The sequence below is a fragment of the Crocodylus siamensis genome, chromosome 1, assembly GCF_052110815.1.
Source record: "Crocodylus siamensis isolate JL-2025a chromosome 1, ASM5211081v1, whole genome shotgun sequence".
NCBI lineage: Eukaryota > Metazoa > Chordata > Crocodylia > Crocodylidae > Crocodylus > Crocodylus siamensis.
The window spans coordinates 362257161-362275193 of NC_143395.1; the positions used below are offsets into that span (position 1 = coordinate 362257161).

The 18033-nt window shown below is 43.2% G+C and overlaps 1 protein-coding gene across 11 annotated transcripts in view; it reads right to left on the minus strand.

Annotated features, from left to right (window-relative positions):
• ENOX1 (ecto-NOX disulfide-thiol exchanger 1) overlaps positions 1-18033 on the minus strand; it is a 536440-nt gene that overhangs the window by 145090 nt on the left and 373317 nt on the right. For all 11 annotated transcript variants that reach the window (XR_016438859.1, XM_090025310.1, XM_090025275.1 and 8 more), the window contains 2 exons: positions 12914-13087; positions 8240-8446 (listed from right to left, as the gene is read on the minus strand). Coding sequence is in view for 10 of the 11 variants with exons in the window: in XM_090025310.1 (XP_089881436.1) it covers positions 8240-8446; positions 12914-13087 (381 nt within the window). In the remaining variant the exon portion in view is untranslated. The remainder of the gene's footprint in view (positions 1-8239; positions 8447-12913; positions 13088-18033) is intronic.

Below are 18033 nucleotides of genomic sequence, written 5' to 3' on the forward strand. Positions count from 1 at the left end.
AGTGCCTCTGTAAGAATTTATATTGGGAAGTGTTAATGTATGAGTACAAGGGCTGCACTTACAGAGAATAAGACACGACAGCTTCAGATAGCTATGCATTTACTGATGTGTAAAAATAATGAAAGCTGCTACTTGTTTTCAAGGTTTACCTTTAACACTCTGTTCAGTGGTCTAGCCTAGCAAATGGGAGTGGCAGGGGGTGGAGAGGGAGAGGTAGGTAGCTCAGCTTCCACAGTGGGCAGAGAAAGATACACCTAGATATGAGGGTGGGGGGAGGAGGGGAGGCTTAGGTGAGGAAAGACAGTAATGTTTTAGACAAGATATAAACTACTTATTGTTCTAAAACCCTGGTGGCTCAACCTTTGGGCCCCATGAGACAGATGTGTGGGGCCCATGTTACCCTGATCAGGCTCTGTGTAGGCTGGACTGGGCCCTGCACTCCTAGATTAGGCTCCATGCTGTCTTGGCTTGGCCCCATGCCACCCTAGCCCTGTACACCCAATCTAGCATGCTGGGCCACATTATCCAGCTCACTAGTATGTAAATCTGGCAGGAGGCAGCAGCAATTAACACTGCCACCACACTGACTGCCCAGTTTTTGGACCCATGGGGATCCCAGTGGATTGCATGACATGGTTCTGTGGTCAGACAGGAGATGAGCACCACTCTTCTAAAAAGCTCTCCTTTTATGCTTTGTCTTCTTCCAACTGTTATGATTAAACAATACTTTTCCTGAGAAGGCTGTTTGCAGTCACCACATTCAGTAATAGTCATGAGTTTATAGGATTATAAAGTAGGTTTGGAAAGGACCCTGTGAAGTCATCTAGTGCAGCCCTCAGCTCGAGCCAGGATCATCCCTGATGCTCTCAAAAAGGACCAACCAAACTTAATGGGATATATTAGGAACAGGGAACAGAGGATCTAGAAGGTGCTGAAGACTGGGACTGAGACAGTCCATCCCAGGAAGGCAAAGAAATGAGGCCCCATGCCTGAGGGAGTTTGGGAAGAAAGAAGAGTTGAGAAAAGAGGAGCAGAGGTACAGCTGTCCCTCATAACTGTGACAAATATCACCCCCAAGCTTATTCCTGGCACACATTCTTCTAATGACTAATTTTATAAACTAAAAGTATATTATCAGTAGTGCAAAGGGACATTGTCAATGTGCCAAGTCTCAGGAGCCTAAAATTAGATTTCCCAGCTGTGCTGTGTTTTTCAGTAGGACACAAACACATGGTACGAGTACAAGCATGCTTTCCTTCTGCTCTGCCTATTATAAGAACAGCGCAGAAATACAAAAAACCTTGCTCTTCAGAAAGGACTCCTGATCATTTCAAAATATCTTCCCAGTCTTAAGAACAAAAAAGAAAAAAAAGGATAGCTGGTAAAAGCGTACCCATCCAGCTTCAATGAGAAGCTGATTTTTTAATCAAAGTAACCGGGAGCTGACCTAGGATTTTGAAAATGGGCGTGCAGAACATATGGGAGCACTCACTGCAGTAGTAGATAGAGAGCTCAGTGTACACGTGCCGCATGGGCAAATGTGGCTGCACCACCACACACCCTGGGCCCACTGCTAAAAGCAGCCTTTGTTTTGGGAGAAGACAGAAAGAGTAGTGTAATCTGATCACAGAACTTGGAAGCAGAAATTCCTGAGTTTCATTCTGCAGTTTGGTGCCTGTTATGGCCATGGGCAGGAGGTTTTTCACAGGGCTTCCTCTGGAAAGCCACTTCTGAGTGTTCCAAAAATATATATAGACATTTTCAAAATTGCTTTAGGTCAGTGTTTCTCAACTTGTGGGTCACAACCCAAAAGTGGGCTGCGAGAATATATGAAAGGGTTGTGAGCAAGTCTTGGAAAAATGTAGGAAAGTGTAGGTTTCTTCCTGCAGGCTGGCAGCATTCCAGTCTACAATATGCTGCTTGGGATTACTGGAGGCAGTGGGTGCACATGTGTCTGCATATGCACACGTATGTCGCGGGCATGCAGCCAGGGAGGTCATGGGAGCAGCCCCAGCAGCTGAATGTAGTTAAGTGTATGGGGAGTAGGGGTTGGAGGGCCAGGGCTTGGGGACTGTCTGGGGGGGAGAGGGGGAGGTGTTTGTGGGTGTGGAGGGGATGGGTGTGTGGGGGGAGGTGGGTCCCTGCCAGCATTAGGGGAAGGTGGCTGGGCACTGAGGCTGCATCCAGGCAGGCGGGAGGAAATGAGGGGAAGAGCATGGAAGGGGTCTTTTGGGGGCAGTGGGGAGCTGCATGGCTGGGCTGCCAGCACCAGGGCCAGTGCCTGTATTCACGGGGCGAGGTGCCTGGAAGATGCTGCTTAGGGAGCACGTGGGGCCATGACCAGGCTGCAGGGGATACCACAGGCCTCCTCTCCTAATCCCTCCAACCAGAGCCAGGGCTGGATTCACTTTGCTGCTACCCGCATCAGCCAAAGCCACTACAGCCAACACACTCAGGCCTGAGTGGGATGGGGCACCCGGGGGCTCCCTCCCATAGAGCTGGGGGCTGCAGGTTGGGAGTAAGAGGCACCATCATGGTGTGGGTGGAAGGCAGGGCACTGTGGGTTGGGAGTGAGGGCACTGGCAGGGCCAGGGGGCTGCGAGTCAGGAGTGAGGAGCACTGGCAGGACCAAAGGGCTGGGGGTCAGGATTGGCCATTAATGTTTACAAATGGGTCCTGGTATAAAGAAGGTTGAGAACCACTGCTTTTGGTCATCCAGGAAAAACTGTAAAAAATCATATTTAATGTTTATCCCCTCAGAGTGCAGCTGGGTAACCAGCCAAGGGGATTTCATAAACATTTTATCTTAATGTCACAGCTAGTCCTCTTGGTTTTAAAATGCCACAAAACATCCCCCTTGGCCATGGTGAATCAAGTTATTTTAACACCTCTAATGTGGGATGCTGGGACAGGGTGGCACAATGGCCTTAGCAACAACCAGATTCAAAGTCTCATGAAGCAGGAAGAAGGGTGGTATGAACATTTGTGGGCTGCGTGTGTCTCTCAGACTCTGCTTTAACTATGGGGCCCTTCTGCAAATCAGCTAATATGGCAGCTATGAACCACAGAGAAGTCTCAATGGCTATTATTTTCCTGTATCCTATGATCAGATGTTCAATGGTATTTAAATGGTCAATAGCGCAAACTACCATTTCAGAACCATAAAGCCTGTGAAGTGCATTCCCTCTCTGCAAGGCCTATGAAGTCACTCACTCTCCCCACTGAAAGTCCTCACTAACTGAATCCAGCAAAAAGCAAAGGAAAGCATTCTGGTCACTTACCAGAAACCTAACCTTAAATGAACAGCATCAGGGAAGTGAACTGCCATGCCATACAAACAAAAGATGGTATTTCCACATTCCATATCCAGTATATGCACTATAACTTGACTTACCTTCTATGACCAGGAGCTGCTAAAAAGGGGGTTGGCTCAATGAATGTCCCCAGTTTGGGACATAGAGAAAAGGATGCTTAGATAGGAGGATCCAGGGACTTAGGTGCCCAATGAAAACTTAAGAAAGGGAGTTCAACCATGACTTGCGGAGCAAAATACAGACCTCAATTCAATTTCCCTTTTCTGCAATCAAAATCTAATACAGTTTCTCCCCTCTTCCTCTCACAAATATCTATGGGGGGGCAGAAGTGAAAGAACTAGTAATTAAACCACTTAATGGATTTTATAATTGCATAAAGTACTATGGTGATAAGCATGGGATAAATACCCAGATAGATGAAATTAGATTAGACAGACAGATAAAACCGATTAGATAGACAAACATCATTATATCACAGATGTCAAAGGCATGGTTTCCCCCTCCTATAACAAGTATACTGTAGTTATAATAAATTATACATTCTATTTTTATGTCTCTTTTGTGTTTGTAGGCAGGGGGAAATGCTTTAACAGTATGATTTTCTACCACCATTTCAGAATGCATTATGTTTCAAAACATTTATAATGTTCAGTTAGAAAAACATAGTAATTCAGTACAAATTAAAGCGTGCAGCAATCCAGTGCATGGCCTCCCTTCTCTGCAGTGCTGAAATACAGACTAGAGCTAGTTTATTCTGCAAAATCCCATAGAAATCAGAGCTGACAATACAACGTAGACCTGGCAGCAACATTCACCTGTTGTTCTTTTTCCTCCCTCCAAGCCCTCTGTCCCTTCCCTAATGTGGCTGGAAACAATAAGCAAAAATTCTCTTGCCTAAGAAAAACAGGAATGGGGAAAGAGAAATGTGAGACGAGAAAGAACTATGGAAGGAAGTGTGAATGCAAAATAAAAGGAAGTAGGGATGAGAGAGTAAAGAGGAGAGAGCTGTGGACAGCAGTACAGTGGAGAGGAATGAAGGAAAAGGGAGAGGGAAGGATAGGATGAAGAGTGTCAGAAAGAGAACAGGCAGGGGAATTAGGACATAAGCCTGAAGACACTGATGACCATTTACAGTGCTGCAGTACTGGGTCCTACAAGGAAAGGGCTAAAAATGCTCCACCCAGGTGTGCTTCAGATCAGGAATCCAACCAGTAAGGCTGTTCCAGCCTCTTTCACATTCACCAGACCTCTTGAGTGGGTGCTGGAGTCAACTCCAAATCAGCCTTACTGATGAACTTCTAAGTGTAGAAGTTATTAATGACCAAGTTTCCACTTCCTATAGGATTCCTTTTTTGGCATTTCAACTCATTGAAGAGATCGCTATTTAACCTGGTTGGTTTCCTACAGCACTTCCCATTCTTCTTTTGCATGAGGATAGTGGACTTCTGCACCTTTAAAAGCACAGGCAGCTATCCTGGACTCCTATTCCTCTTAGACTTGCATCCCAGGCTAAGTACAGAGAGTCAAAAGCCCAAGGAGAAATTGATTCAACCTTTGCAGGCCTCTCTAAGCTGCACAGATTGAACTGATAATTAACTGAACTCATGCTGAGTTTTCAGTCAGGAAAGGCAGCCAGATGCCTGCACTGGCCCAGGCCAGAAGGTGGGGGGTGGGGAGCTACAGCGCACCTCCCAGCCTACAGGCAATTGCTGAGGCAGGCTATCCCTGATTGGCTGTCCAGCACATGCCCCCAACCCCCTGCTGTCTCCCCCTGCAGGCGGGCAGTCCACCATCCTGGCACCAAGAGCGGCCCACATGGGCAGAGCTGCCTCAGGGGTTTTCCCCCAACATGCCCAGGGTTCCCCAAGCCCCAGCCTCCCCTGCTTTGGGAGCCTTGGGGATTTCTCCCCCAAAACCCTCCCCGGCATGGTGTGGTGGCTGCTTAGCCAGCCTCAAAGCCACAGGTGGGAGGAGGGGAACAGTCCCCTGTCCCAGTGCCAGGGGGTCCCTCTCCATGGGCAGCCCCCTGAGACGAGGACAGGGGACTGCTTCCCATCTCTCACCTGCGCGGGCGGGCCGAACGTGTGGGAGAGGGTGGGCAGCTGGGCAGGTCAAGACTCAGGGACGGGGAGAGGCTCTGTTCCCTACACCCTGCCCTGCCAGGCTGGCAGGCACAGCCAGGACACAGAGTAAGGAGCAGAGGCTTTGCTGCCTCAGCTGTGTGACAGCCCAGGTGCAGAGCCGGGTGCAGGCTCAGATCTAGGTCTAGAGCTGGTCTAAAGCAGACAGCATAACTGCAGAGAACAGCAGTATCCAGGTCTACAGCAGATGGCACAACTGAGGCTTGCCCACCCGCCCTGCAAGAAAAGGGCTGGGGGGGGAAGGGCACAAGGCCTCCTGGGATGTTGGAGGACTGTGACCTAACAGCCAGGAGGGGATCTGGGACAGAAGTTTGGTAGACTGGCTTAACCTAAATCAGTAAAATCTGATACTACATCCATCCAGGACTACATTAAACAATTTTGGCCATTTTGAAACTGGACTATGTGCACTAAACTTCTGTTCTGTTACAGGTTTAAACCAGTTTCACTTGTACTGTTTTATGTGTAATTTCTGTCCCGAAACCTAGTGGATCCTGCCCATCAGTTCACTGAGCTTGATAAAATCTGCTTTGCTGAAGTCCATTGTCTTTATTCTGCTGTTCTCTTTCCTTCCCCCTCTTAAGATCTTGAACTCTATCATATTGTGGTCACTGTCACTCAAGTCACCTTCACATTCTCAACCAATTCCTCCCTGAAACTTCTCCCCAGATACTGGAGCATATCAACAAACAATTGATTTGTAAACTCCAAGAGGATAACTAAGTGATAAGCAACAGCTGACCTGGCTTTCTCAAGGGTAAGCCAGGTCTAATGAATCCGATTTTCTTCTATGACAAGGTGATAGGCTTTGTAGATGGGAGGTGGAGCGATACACTCCGACTGATATCAGTGAAAGCCTTGAGTGCTTACCACCTCATGGGATCAGATTCCTATAATGTAATTTGTTCCAGGCTGGGAGATGTGCTGTTTTTATTTGTCTGTCAATGGCCACACTAAGCCCTCATGATATGGAAGTAATAAATCAGGAAACAGAAAGGAATAGGGGATAAGCAGATTGTGAATAAATGAATGAAAGTATGGTATAATGGTAACAGAAGAGAAGAGAAAAGGAAGGAATAAAAGGGAGAACAATACATACATTGTTTAAATATATTTAATTCTTCTAAAAATGAATTTCACTTGTCCCCAAGGCTCATGCAACTCTGGGGTGAGACAGTCACTTTGAAAATATTTGTATCATGAGTTTGCAAATCCAAATATATTCGACAGCTTAATAACTAAACATACAGAAACAGCTGTCTTATAAAGGAGATCTTTCAAAACAACAGTTCTGCAACTTACCAAGATTAAAGGTGTGAAACATGATTTTTTATTTTTAACAACAGTAGCTAGAGATGGTCTTGGGAACATATACTGTATTATACTGAATCAAGTTACTGACAATTTTACTCTGTGGGAAACTTCATGGAAATCAATGGAACTTTCAAGGGGAGGAGGGGGAGCCTGGTTGTTACTTTATATGAGTAAGGGTATCACAATCTGACCCACAATGAGGTAAGTAAATACTTGTGTGTATGGAGGTAGAACTCTTTAAGGCCAAACTACAGAAACTACAAAAATATGCCAATGAAACTGGAAACCCTGTCACAGAAACTGGCACTTACTGCAGCACTGCAGGCCCAGCACCCTTCCATAGTTTCATAGTCAGTAGGGTTGGAAGGGACCTGAGCAGATCATCGAGTCCGACCCCCTGCCATGGCAGGAAAGGGTACTGAGGTCAAACGACCCCAGCAAGGTGTACATCTAGCCTCCTCTTAAAGACCCCCAGGGTAGGAGCCAGCACCACTTCTCTTGGAAGTTGGTTCCAGATCCTAGCCGCCTTGCCTGGGAAGTAGCGCCTCCTGACACCTAGCCTGAATCTACCCTCTGCCAGGTTGTGACCATCATTTCTAGTCACCCCTAGTAGTGCTGGGGGAACAGGGACTCTCTCAGTGCCTGCTGGTCCCCTCTGACTAGTTTATAACAGGCCACTAGATCCCCCTCAGCCTTCTCTTGCGGAGGCTGAACAGGTTCAGGTCCTGTAGCCTCTCCTTGTAGGGCCTGCTCTGCTGCCCCCTGATCACGAGTGGCCCTCCTCTGGACCCTCTCCATGTTGTCCACATCCCTCTTGAAGTGCGGTGCCCAGAACTGGATGCAGTACTCCAGCTGCGGCCTGACCAGTGCCACATAGAGGGGGAGGATCACCTCCCTGGACCTGCTCGAGATGCATCTGTGGATGCACGACAAGGTGCGGTTGGCCTTCCTGACTGCCTCCCCACACAGCCGGCCCATGTTCATCTTGGCATCAATGATGACTCCAAGATCCTTTTCTGCCTCTGCACTGACGAGAAGGGAGTTCCCCAGCCTGTAGGTCTGAGTTCCCTAACCCGTACGTATTTCTGTGACAGGGTTTTCAGTTTCATTGGCATATTTTTGTAGGTTCTGTAGTTTGGCCTTAAAGAATTCTACCTCCAATCCGTGAGCAAAACCATTTAAACCTATATAAAACTTAAAAAGAAAAAAAAAACCTGTGCAGTAGTGAATTCTGAGTCTGCTGAATTGTTATGGGATGTTGAGAAATTTCTCTTGGGTAAGCAAAATTCTCAGAATCACATGAATCTTGGCAGGCACAGAAAAATGTGGAAATGAACCCTTATTGCTCCTACCCAAAGGTGCCGAGATAGAGAAATACTTGCTGAGGTAAAAGCTAAGAAAATAAACATCTATTAGCACCACAAAATACAAATGAGGAGCCCAGGAAATCCATGAAAGAATGTAAAATACCAGAAAGGAAAATGGCTTTATCAACCATGAACTCCTCTGCGAAACGAATGTGACAAAAATTCTTCTTGCTTTTTCGAATTGCTGTAATATCTCCACACTGCTCAAAGACCTCCTGAATAATTTCTTCTGTAGCATTTTCTGGTAATCCTCCAACAAATACAGTCTTACACCCAGGAGGTCTCTCTCTCGTTGAAGGTGGTGGAAGATCTAAGTAAAAACAAAAATCATGTCGGAACACAATGTTTTGTCTCGTTATACTTGTAAAGTATTCCCACAATCAATTTAAGCAACAGAAGTCATTTTTAAAAACATTTTTAGGAGGAAGGGAGAGAAATAATTACATATTTTAGACATTGACCGAAGCTGGAACCCCAAATCTAAACTGTTCCTGCATTTTGGGTACAAGTCCAAACTCCTGCTGTTGTGGCTTGCTGTCAGGCTAGATCCGGAGTGCAAAAGAGGTCATTTTTCTGCATGGATTCGGCTAAAATCTCACAAGAAAATACTGTAATTTTTTGGAGCACAAAATCCTTAGTAGTGGTCTGAGACTCCTTAGTGGTTCTCATGGGGGACTTCAGTCACTCTGGCATCTTCTGGGATAGTAATACAACAGTGTACAGGCAATCTAGGAAGCTTTTGGAGCCAACTTTGTGGTGTGAGTGTTGGAGAAGCCAGCTAGGGGCCATGCTCGTCTTGACATGCTGCTCACAAATAGGGAAGAATTGGCAGGGAATGCAGAAGTGAATGGCAAGTTGGGAAGCAGTGACCATGAGATGACTGAGTTCCAGATTGCAAGGAAAGGAAGGAAGGAGAGAAGCAGAGTAAGGACTGTGGTCTTCAGAAAAGCCAACTATGACTTACTCAGGGAACTGATGTGCAGTATCCCCTGGAAGGCCCACCTGATGGGAGAAAGGAGTCCAGGAGCACTGGCTGTATTTTAGCATAGGAAGGAACCATCCCAATGTGTAGCAAAACTAGCAAGTATAGCACAAGACCAGCTTGGCCTAACAGGAACTCTTCAGTGAGCTAAAACACAAAAAGGAAGCTTACAAGAAGTGGAAACTTGAACAGACAGCTAAGGAGGAGTATAAGAGTATTCTCCTCCTTAGTTGTATACTCAGCCATGTAGAGGTGAAATCAGGAAGGCCAAAGTGCAATTGGAGTTGCAGCTAGCAAGGACATGAAAGGTAACAAGAAGGATTTCTACAACTATAGCAACAAGAGGAAGTTCACGGAAAGTATGGGTTCCTGAATGAATGGGGGAGGCAACCTAGTGACAGATTACTTCACCTTCACAGGCAAGGTCAACTCCCAGATTACTGGGAGCATATTTTGGGGAGGAAGTAAGCAGCCAACAGTGGCAAAAGGACAGGTTAGTGACTACTTAGAAAAAATGGACATGTACTAGTCCATGTGGCTGGGCATGAAGCACCTCAGGGTACAGAGTGAGTTGGCCAGTGTGATTGCATAACTGCTGGCCATTATTTTTGAAATCTTTTGCTGATTAAGAGAATCCCCAGATGATTGGGAAAAGGCTAATATAGTGTCCATCTTACCTCAGTCCCTGGAAAAATCATGGAACAGTTCCCCAAGGACTAAGTACTTGGAGGAGACAAAATGATTAAAAACAGTCAGCATGAATTCACCAAGGGCAAGTAATGCCTGACCAACCTGACTGCCTTCTATGATGAGATGACTGACCCTTTGGATGCAGGAAAAGCAATGGACAGGCTATACCTGGACTTCAGCAAGGCTTTTGATACAGTCTCCCACACCATTTTTTCAAGCAAGGTAAGGAAGTATAGGTTGGATGAATGGACTGTAAGGTGGATACAAAACTGGTGGGATCACTAGGCTTGGAGGGTAGTAATCAATGGCTTGATGTCTAGCTGGTAGCTGGTACCAAGTGGAGTGCCCTAACAGTTGATCCTGGGGCCAGTTTTGTTCAATATCTTCATTAACAACCTGGAAGATGGGGTAGAGTGCACCCTCAGGAGGTTTGTGGATGCCATCAATCTAGGGGAAGTAATAGGCACACTGGAGAGTAGGGCTACGATTGAGAGAAACCTCAACAAATTGGAGGATTGGACCAAAAGAAATCTCATGAGGTTCAATAAGGACAAGTGCAAAATCCTGCACTTAGGACAGAAAAAAATCACATGGCACCGGTACAGGCTGGGGGCTGACTGGCTGAGGAGCAGCTCTGCAAAAAAAGGACCTGGGGGTTACAGTGGACAATAAGCTGAATATGAGCCAACAGTGTGCCCTCGTGGACAAGAAGACTAACAGCATAATGGGCTATATTAGTAGGAGCATTGCTAGCAGATTGAGGGAAGTGATTATTCCCCTCTATTTGGCACTGGAGAGACTCCACTGGGAATACAATGGACAAATTAAAAGGATGTGGAGAAACTGGAGAGTGTCCAGTGGAGGGCAATGAAAATGGTTAGGGGGCTGGGGCACATGACTTTTGAGTAGTGGCTGGGGCTTGGAGGGGAAAAGGAGGATTTAATAGCAGCCTTCAACTACCTGAAGGGTAGTTCCAAAGAGGATGGAGTGAAACTGTTCTTAGTAGTGGTACATGACAGAACAAGGACAAGTGGACTCAAGTTTCAGGAAGGGAAGTGTAGGGTAGATATTAGGAAAATGTTCTCATTCAAAAGATAGGAAACATAGGAACAGGTTACTCAGAGAGATTGCGAAGTCTCCATCCTTGTGGGTTTTTAAGACCCAACTAGACAAAGCCTTGGCTAGGATGATCTAGTTAGGGGTGGTCCTGCTTTGAGTAGGGGGTTGGACTAGATGACCTTCTGAAATCCAACCCTAATTTTCTGTGATTCTCTAATTTGATCTTAGACAGTAAGCCCTGGCTCTGGTGTAAATCTGATCTGAACTCAGCTACTTTGTCCCATCTTTAATTTTTGGACAACACTCACCAAAGACAAGGAGTTATGTGCCTTCAGCAGCTTTGGAAATCAGGTGCCTAAACTATGGTTCTAAATTCCTAAGCCTGGGCACTCCATTTTGAAAATTTTACTCAGTCTTAGCATAATTTCATTTTTCTTTCATCACACAAAAGCCCAGAAACAGAGTGGGAAACATGATGAAATGGCAATATAATGAAAATTCTCTGCTGGTTATCTACTTTGTCTTGTTGCCAGATAATAGAACAGAGGCCAGAACAGAGAAAGGCTAACTTAACCACATGCACAGTACTCATTTGGCTGTGAAACACCACTGGATGAACAGACTTTTTATATTTACATTTAAATGAGCAAAGTATTACATTTTTGGAGGCTGTATAAAATATGAAATGTACATTGTCATAACATTTCACCTCGTTAATATGTAGATTAATAGAGGATTCTTCTAAAAATAGCACTGTTAAAAACTAGCACTGATTAATATGAATTAGACATTAGTTACTTAAACACAGTGAGAGTAAAGTTACAGTTTTAAAATAATTTTTTTATATCTCACCTCTATGATTGTGAGTAAATAATGGTCTGAGTACATTGCAAATGCAAAACAATATATTTCTTTTTGTCTTGGTGAAAAAAGACACGTTGGTGAAAGTTGCTTTATCGATGGTCCTAGCAATCACGGTCCTCTCGCTTCTTTATAGAGAATAAGATTCTGCCTTGCAGGTGGCTCTGAGAAATACTTCTACTTGTCTGGGGCCATAATGAGGTCATGAGGTACTCAATCCCTATCCTTAAGAAACCACAGAACTACTCTTCCTATGGGCTCCCAGGAGGGTAGAGAGCAGGAGCTAGGGGCACTTACTTTGTCTTACATCAGAATTAGCCACCAATTTGCATTGGGTATGCTGACTACCATGAAGTTAGCCATGAATATAGATTCCTCCTGCACATGGGAAGCTCCTGAGCAATTCCTTTATGTGCAGCCAGCTCTTCACAGTCCCCTTCTATAGTTATTTGCACAATCTAGCCCCAAAGAGGCACACAATAGGAAGATCTTGTGCAAGCTTCTTGCCAGTGCCTCATCAACATGCCTTGCCCATGACTTAGCCAACATCTGCAGGAAATGAGAATACAGGCAGTTTTTCATGCTTACCTTAACTTAGGCCTTCTCCTAATGAAGTTTTCAATAACTAAGCCCATTTGTGGTGGTGTTTTGATGATGAAGATGCCTCATCAGGGAGTTAAACTACAAGCACCAAACTGAGTTCATATAGGTCAATGAATGACCATCAAATATTAACAATTTTCAATCGCTTCTGACTTGAACTAGATTTTTGTGATGCAGAGATAAAAAGGAAATCTACATACAAACACTACAAATAACTGAGATGGCTGCCTCCCTTTAGCTTCATTGTTTAAATTTACTTTCTTTCTTTTTAATTTAAAAATATACATCCCTGCTTCTTCTTTGCACTCGTAAAGATGAATGAACTTGTTCTAATACGCTACTGCACTTTATACACTCAAGCTGAAATATGTTTTGGTTGGAAACATTTTTGCTACCAACATGCATCTAAAAATGATTACCTTTATTAAATCAATTCTCTGTCTTGTGTGTATACACCACTGTGGTTCTTTCTGCATTTATAAGAGGACTGAACTCAAATATGGTTCTGCACCTAGGCCCATTTCATGCAAAAAAAATTAAGAAAATAAGATTACCAAGCCTACTTTTCTCAGAGCCACTTACTTGGGTTTGGAGGGAACAGTGTACAGCTTTTGCAGTGAATTATTTCTTTGACTACAGGCACATCAGTTGGTGGTGGCGGCGGTACTAACCCCATGCCTGGTATCATTGGGTTAATTGGAGTTATTCCAGTCATCATGCTAAGGCTTGGATCAAAGCCTGATACGCAGATTGAATCTGTAAATATGCAACATAAAATCTCAGTTTATAAATCTTGAAACTACTTCTTGTTACCATTCTCTTGCACAAACTGCTTTGCTTTGCACTTTTTCAGGCATCACTGTTAAGGTTGCATTTTGTTAAAAAAAATTAAACTATGCATAAATGTTATGTACTTTAAAATATTAATATGATTGAGTAGAATAATGCACATTAAAATAAAAAACCATGCACCATGAAGATGTGTTATTATTTGGAATGTAATTTTCTGTTTCATAATGCCACTGTGTTGTTTACACTGCCTTCTGACCCCGAATTTGTGAAGAATATCACTTAACACTGATTTGCCCTCTACAGCTAATTGTCAGACAGTTTTATCAAAACATAGCCTTCTCACATAAGTGACCTTGATTTATGAACACCACAGAAAAAGCTCCACTTCTAAATGTAGTTTATATAAATCTAGCATCAGAATTCCAAGCGTTTCTTCTTGGAAAATAAAGTTCCTGGTATACCTAATAAGGTCTTTGAAGCTGAAAATGTGCCATTCTGAAGGTGGTACTTAGGTGGCTGAGTCATTTCTCTTAAACAAAGTAATTATTAAGTGCATATTTATAGCCCCATAAAGAAATTCCAAATAAAATGCATACTTGGCAAATTGTGTTTGGGATTTTTGCCTCCCTGATTTCTTTGCCAGATCTTACATACATATTAACACTGATTTGTGTTGTATAGCACCAGAGTGACACCATCATGAATTATGATATGCAGATGTTTTAGACAAATATGAAGCCAACTTTTTGCATTCTCTCTTTTCTTTTTTTAAACATGGTTTGGGGTTTCCTGGGGCACGATAAATAAAATATTTGAGAGAGTGATCTATTTGTTGGCACAACACTGCTGCTATTTGATTTAATCAATTATTTAAAGACAACGTTCCACAGGTTTTCTGCAGAGCTTTCTAGATAGCAACTGAGAAGTATTTAATGATACATGTAAAGTCAGGAGTTAGCAGCTTGGGAGTTTGTTTTGCAAAAACAGAGAAAACAGCCTTTGAGTAAAGAGATTAGGAAATTTGAACTACATATTTCTATGAGGCAGCAAATAGACCCCAGCGTTGGAAATACCTTAAGTCTTAAAATTGCTACTAATGGATAAATCCACTGGAACAGAGGAACTTTGAACAGGAAGGGGCCCACTGGGCCATTGAGTCCAACCCCTGTGTTTGGACCATTTTTTTTATCCAAAAGGGCCAAAGAAAATATTCACTCTGGTCCCTCTTGCACACTACAGATACAAAGCACCCTCCAAAAAAACCCTGACAATACAAAGGGTAAAGAGGAGGAGAGGCAAGGGTACTGCCGATGCCCTGACCACTGCAGCGTCAATGTAATTTATTTATTTATTGGATTTATATGCAGCCCTTCCCAACAAAGGCTCAGGGTAGATTACAATACAAAAATAGAATAACTTAAAAACAGGAGAATGACAAGAGGGCCAAAACAAACTTAAAAGGGAACTAGAATATCAAGATAAAACAGAGACTCTCCCAAACAACACCTCATCCTAGTTTTGTTGGGTAAACGACTGCACAAATAAGAAGGTCTTGCAGCACTACTGTAATACGTCTAGGCTTGGGTCTGGCGAGCCTCAAGAAGAAAGGAGTACTAGCACGGAATAGCAACTGTGGAGGACTTCCTTCCACATGTTTTCACCAAGTGGACTTGGCATATGAATGGTACTTGTACACCAGCAGTGACTTCTCTGCATCTCAGCATTTGCATTTGTAAAACAAGAAGGATATTACACTTACCTTTGAATATAAGCACATAATGACTTGGCGTGTTGAGGGTCTGGAGCATATTGCTAGTGGTAAATACTATCACTGTGTTAATATTTTATTAATATTCACTGAAATATGAATAATTCTCTTCCACAAAAATCACATAAAGAAGATGTGCTGTGGCAGAGAACTGACATTTTCTGTGGCAGAGAGCTGACATTTTCTCTAGCTCTGCCTTATGCTCTCCATTCTCCTTATACTATGTTGCTTCATTGCTCCCAGGCAGTTCTGTATCATAGCAAGCACATGGCAAGCAAGGATTTGCTCTAGGCTTACTGAAGACTAGTATTAATGAAAACTCATGATACTACATTACTTTTTTAATAAGTGGGTTTATGAAGAAAGGATTTTCCTTTTCTTCCGATGTATGTGCATTGCTTTTTAGATTATCCTTTGAAATTCAGTCTGTCATTTGCTTCATGAGATGTGGTAGTTGCTGTATTAAAAATTCATGTTTAGTAAATGCTAAGAGAGAAAGTCAGAGGTGAAAGGGCAGGATGCAATTCATAGAAGTCCTTAGGTTATGCTAATTTGCTTACTCTTATTTTTAGAAGTCAGACTTCTGACAGTCACAGTAGGCCCATAATTTCCCACAGCTAGCCTGCTGTGGATGGAAGCCCATCATTAAAACTTGCTGCCAGACAGCTTGAATAGTTCCATTTTAAACAAAAATTAATGGCACACAGTATTGAATGTGATATGTCAGATCACATCATACCCAGACATGTAATTCTACAGTGTCCACAGCAGATTCAACACCTTCTGAAACAGGGGAGGGGCAGATAGAAATGTACAATAAAGTGGGAATAAGGCAGACTTCTTCCCATCTCTTAGTCACCTCTCAGGGCTATATGGAACCCAAAGGAAAGCATTGCCATTACTGTTATATTTTGTGTGCAACTCCTGTCTTTTTTAATGTAGTTGCAAGGAAGAGTTAACCTTGTTTATGGAATCAGACCGCTGAAACAGTAACAGCCTCATCTCAAAACACAGGCACACATCACCACCCAAAACAAAGGAACATTCAGGCAGAAGAGTTTCACTGGCTATGGCTTTATTAATATGTGCATGTCTGTGACAGACAATTGCAAAGACCCAAGAAACAGAGCGAATGCAAGAAGACACAGTACAGAAAACCTGGTGATGTGGCCCTTAGGAAAAAAAACAAAACAAAAACAATCATTAAAAGCAAGAGGTTTTTTGCGACTTAGTGCTGGCTGCAAGGATCTTGAAGCTGGGAGCAAAGAAACTATCCTCTGCTGGGTTCAGAAAATAAGACTTTGCACATTCTTTGTAAAACGTAGGACTGCATCAAAGAAACACTTGGCTCTGTCAGCAATTTCTCTTTCTCCTCAACCCATAACACTCAGATGTGGCTAACTGCTCTGGTCAAAACAAGATAAATAGTACACAAGAAAGCTTCCTGAAGAATGCATTGGGTCAACATTTTTGTGATGTCCTTTCACATGTATTAGAGAGAGAGGCGAATAATCAGACCATCTGATACAGGACTCAATCAAGAATTCCTAAATGATAACTCACTTTCCCACAGATGTGATCCAAAACCCGCTGAAGTTAATGGGAGGACTCCTAATGGGATTTTGATCAGGTCCATAATTACTGTCTCTGCACCTTGAGAAAGTTACTTAACTTTTAAACTTTGGTTTCCCAACCTGTTAAACTGGGAATGAAATTCTCACGTGCATTACATGAGCACTGTGAGCATATATCAGGCATGTTTGTAAAGGAGACTGAGAATGAAAAATGTTGTCTGAATGTTAAAAATGATAAGTAATGCCTGTAGTCTGCAAAGCTCTCCCAAACTTGTTATTTGCACTTATCTAAATGTGAACTAGGGTTTTATAATTAACCTCCTCTCAGTTTCTTACAAAAAATCTCAGTGGGTCCCAGAAATAATATGCCCCTATTACAATTACATATCCAAACAACACATATCTTATTGGTTTTTCCTAGTTGGCTTTGTGTCACTATAGGCAGTGAACAGTTTTGAGATATAACCAGCCAGTTAATTATTTGCATGCAGTGGGGGGGGGGGGGGGAGGGGGGTATTTTAATTAGAGTGGATTTTGGGAGCCGCTCTAATTAAAACACCTACAGCATCTCATGTATTCAGCATCCTGCTTTTCAAAGTGTCCGTGGGAGCGGTTTAACAAAAGCTGGTTTGATAAGCTTTAAAGTGTCCCTGCCACCATTTTGTAATGTGGGACACTGAATATGAGACACTGCAGCATTAATACATGAGACACTGCCTTAATCAAGTCTGCTCCAACTTGTTCTTATTAGACCACATCAGAGCACTTGTATAGACACCCAATGTGCCACACAACGTGAGAACTTGTCATTTTATTTTCCTTTTGGCTACTCCTTTCTATTTTGTGGGCCATTTCCCCTGCAAACCTCCACAATAGGCATACAGAGTCTCTTTATCACATGCTGTCACAGGCTTATTGTCATATTTGTTTTGCAGTCTATTTCTGAGAAATTAAAGTCTTCCAATCCACATATTATCAGATGGTAGTGTTTTTCTAATTGCATGTAACATTTTCTTTTACTCCTACCTGTCCAGGTTCCCAGACCTTTTCAAAACATGGATAACTGAGGGAAATGTTATATAGGCAGGGAGCTTTTTGTAGAATATCTCCCTTCAACAGAATCACTTCACTACTTCCTGGATCTGATTTCAGTTGGATGGTTTTCATATAGCTCCTGATCCTGCTCAGCCCCTTGGACAAGTTGTCACTGTTTTCTTCTAACGAGATGATGATGAATATTCCCTATGTATTGCTGAAAAATCCTTCTAAAATTCTACAAACGAGGTGCTGGAGCAAATGCCCATCATGATTCTTCAGCGCAGTTTGAAAGGAATTAATAAAGTCATTAATAAAGAGTAGTGCCCCTAACTCCTATCACAGCTCTGATGGGATCTAGAAACATCCCAAGTTTAACTGTATTAGTGTTGCTGAGGTGCCCAGCAACATGAGCCTGGAGATACAGTTCCTGTCTAGGGACTAGAGATGACCATCCATCAGTGCCACCAATGCAGTCTGTTTCATTTCCTAGAACAATGTCCATTTGGATTAGGTCCAGGATACTAAAGTTA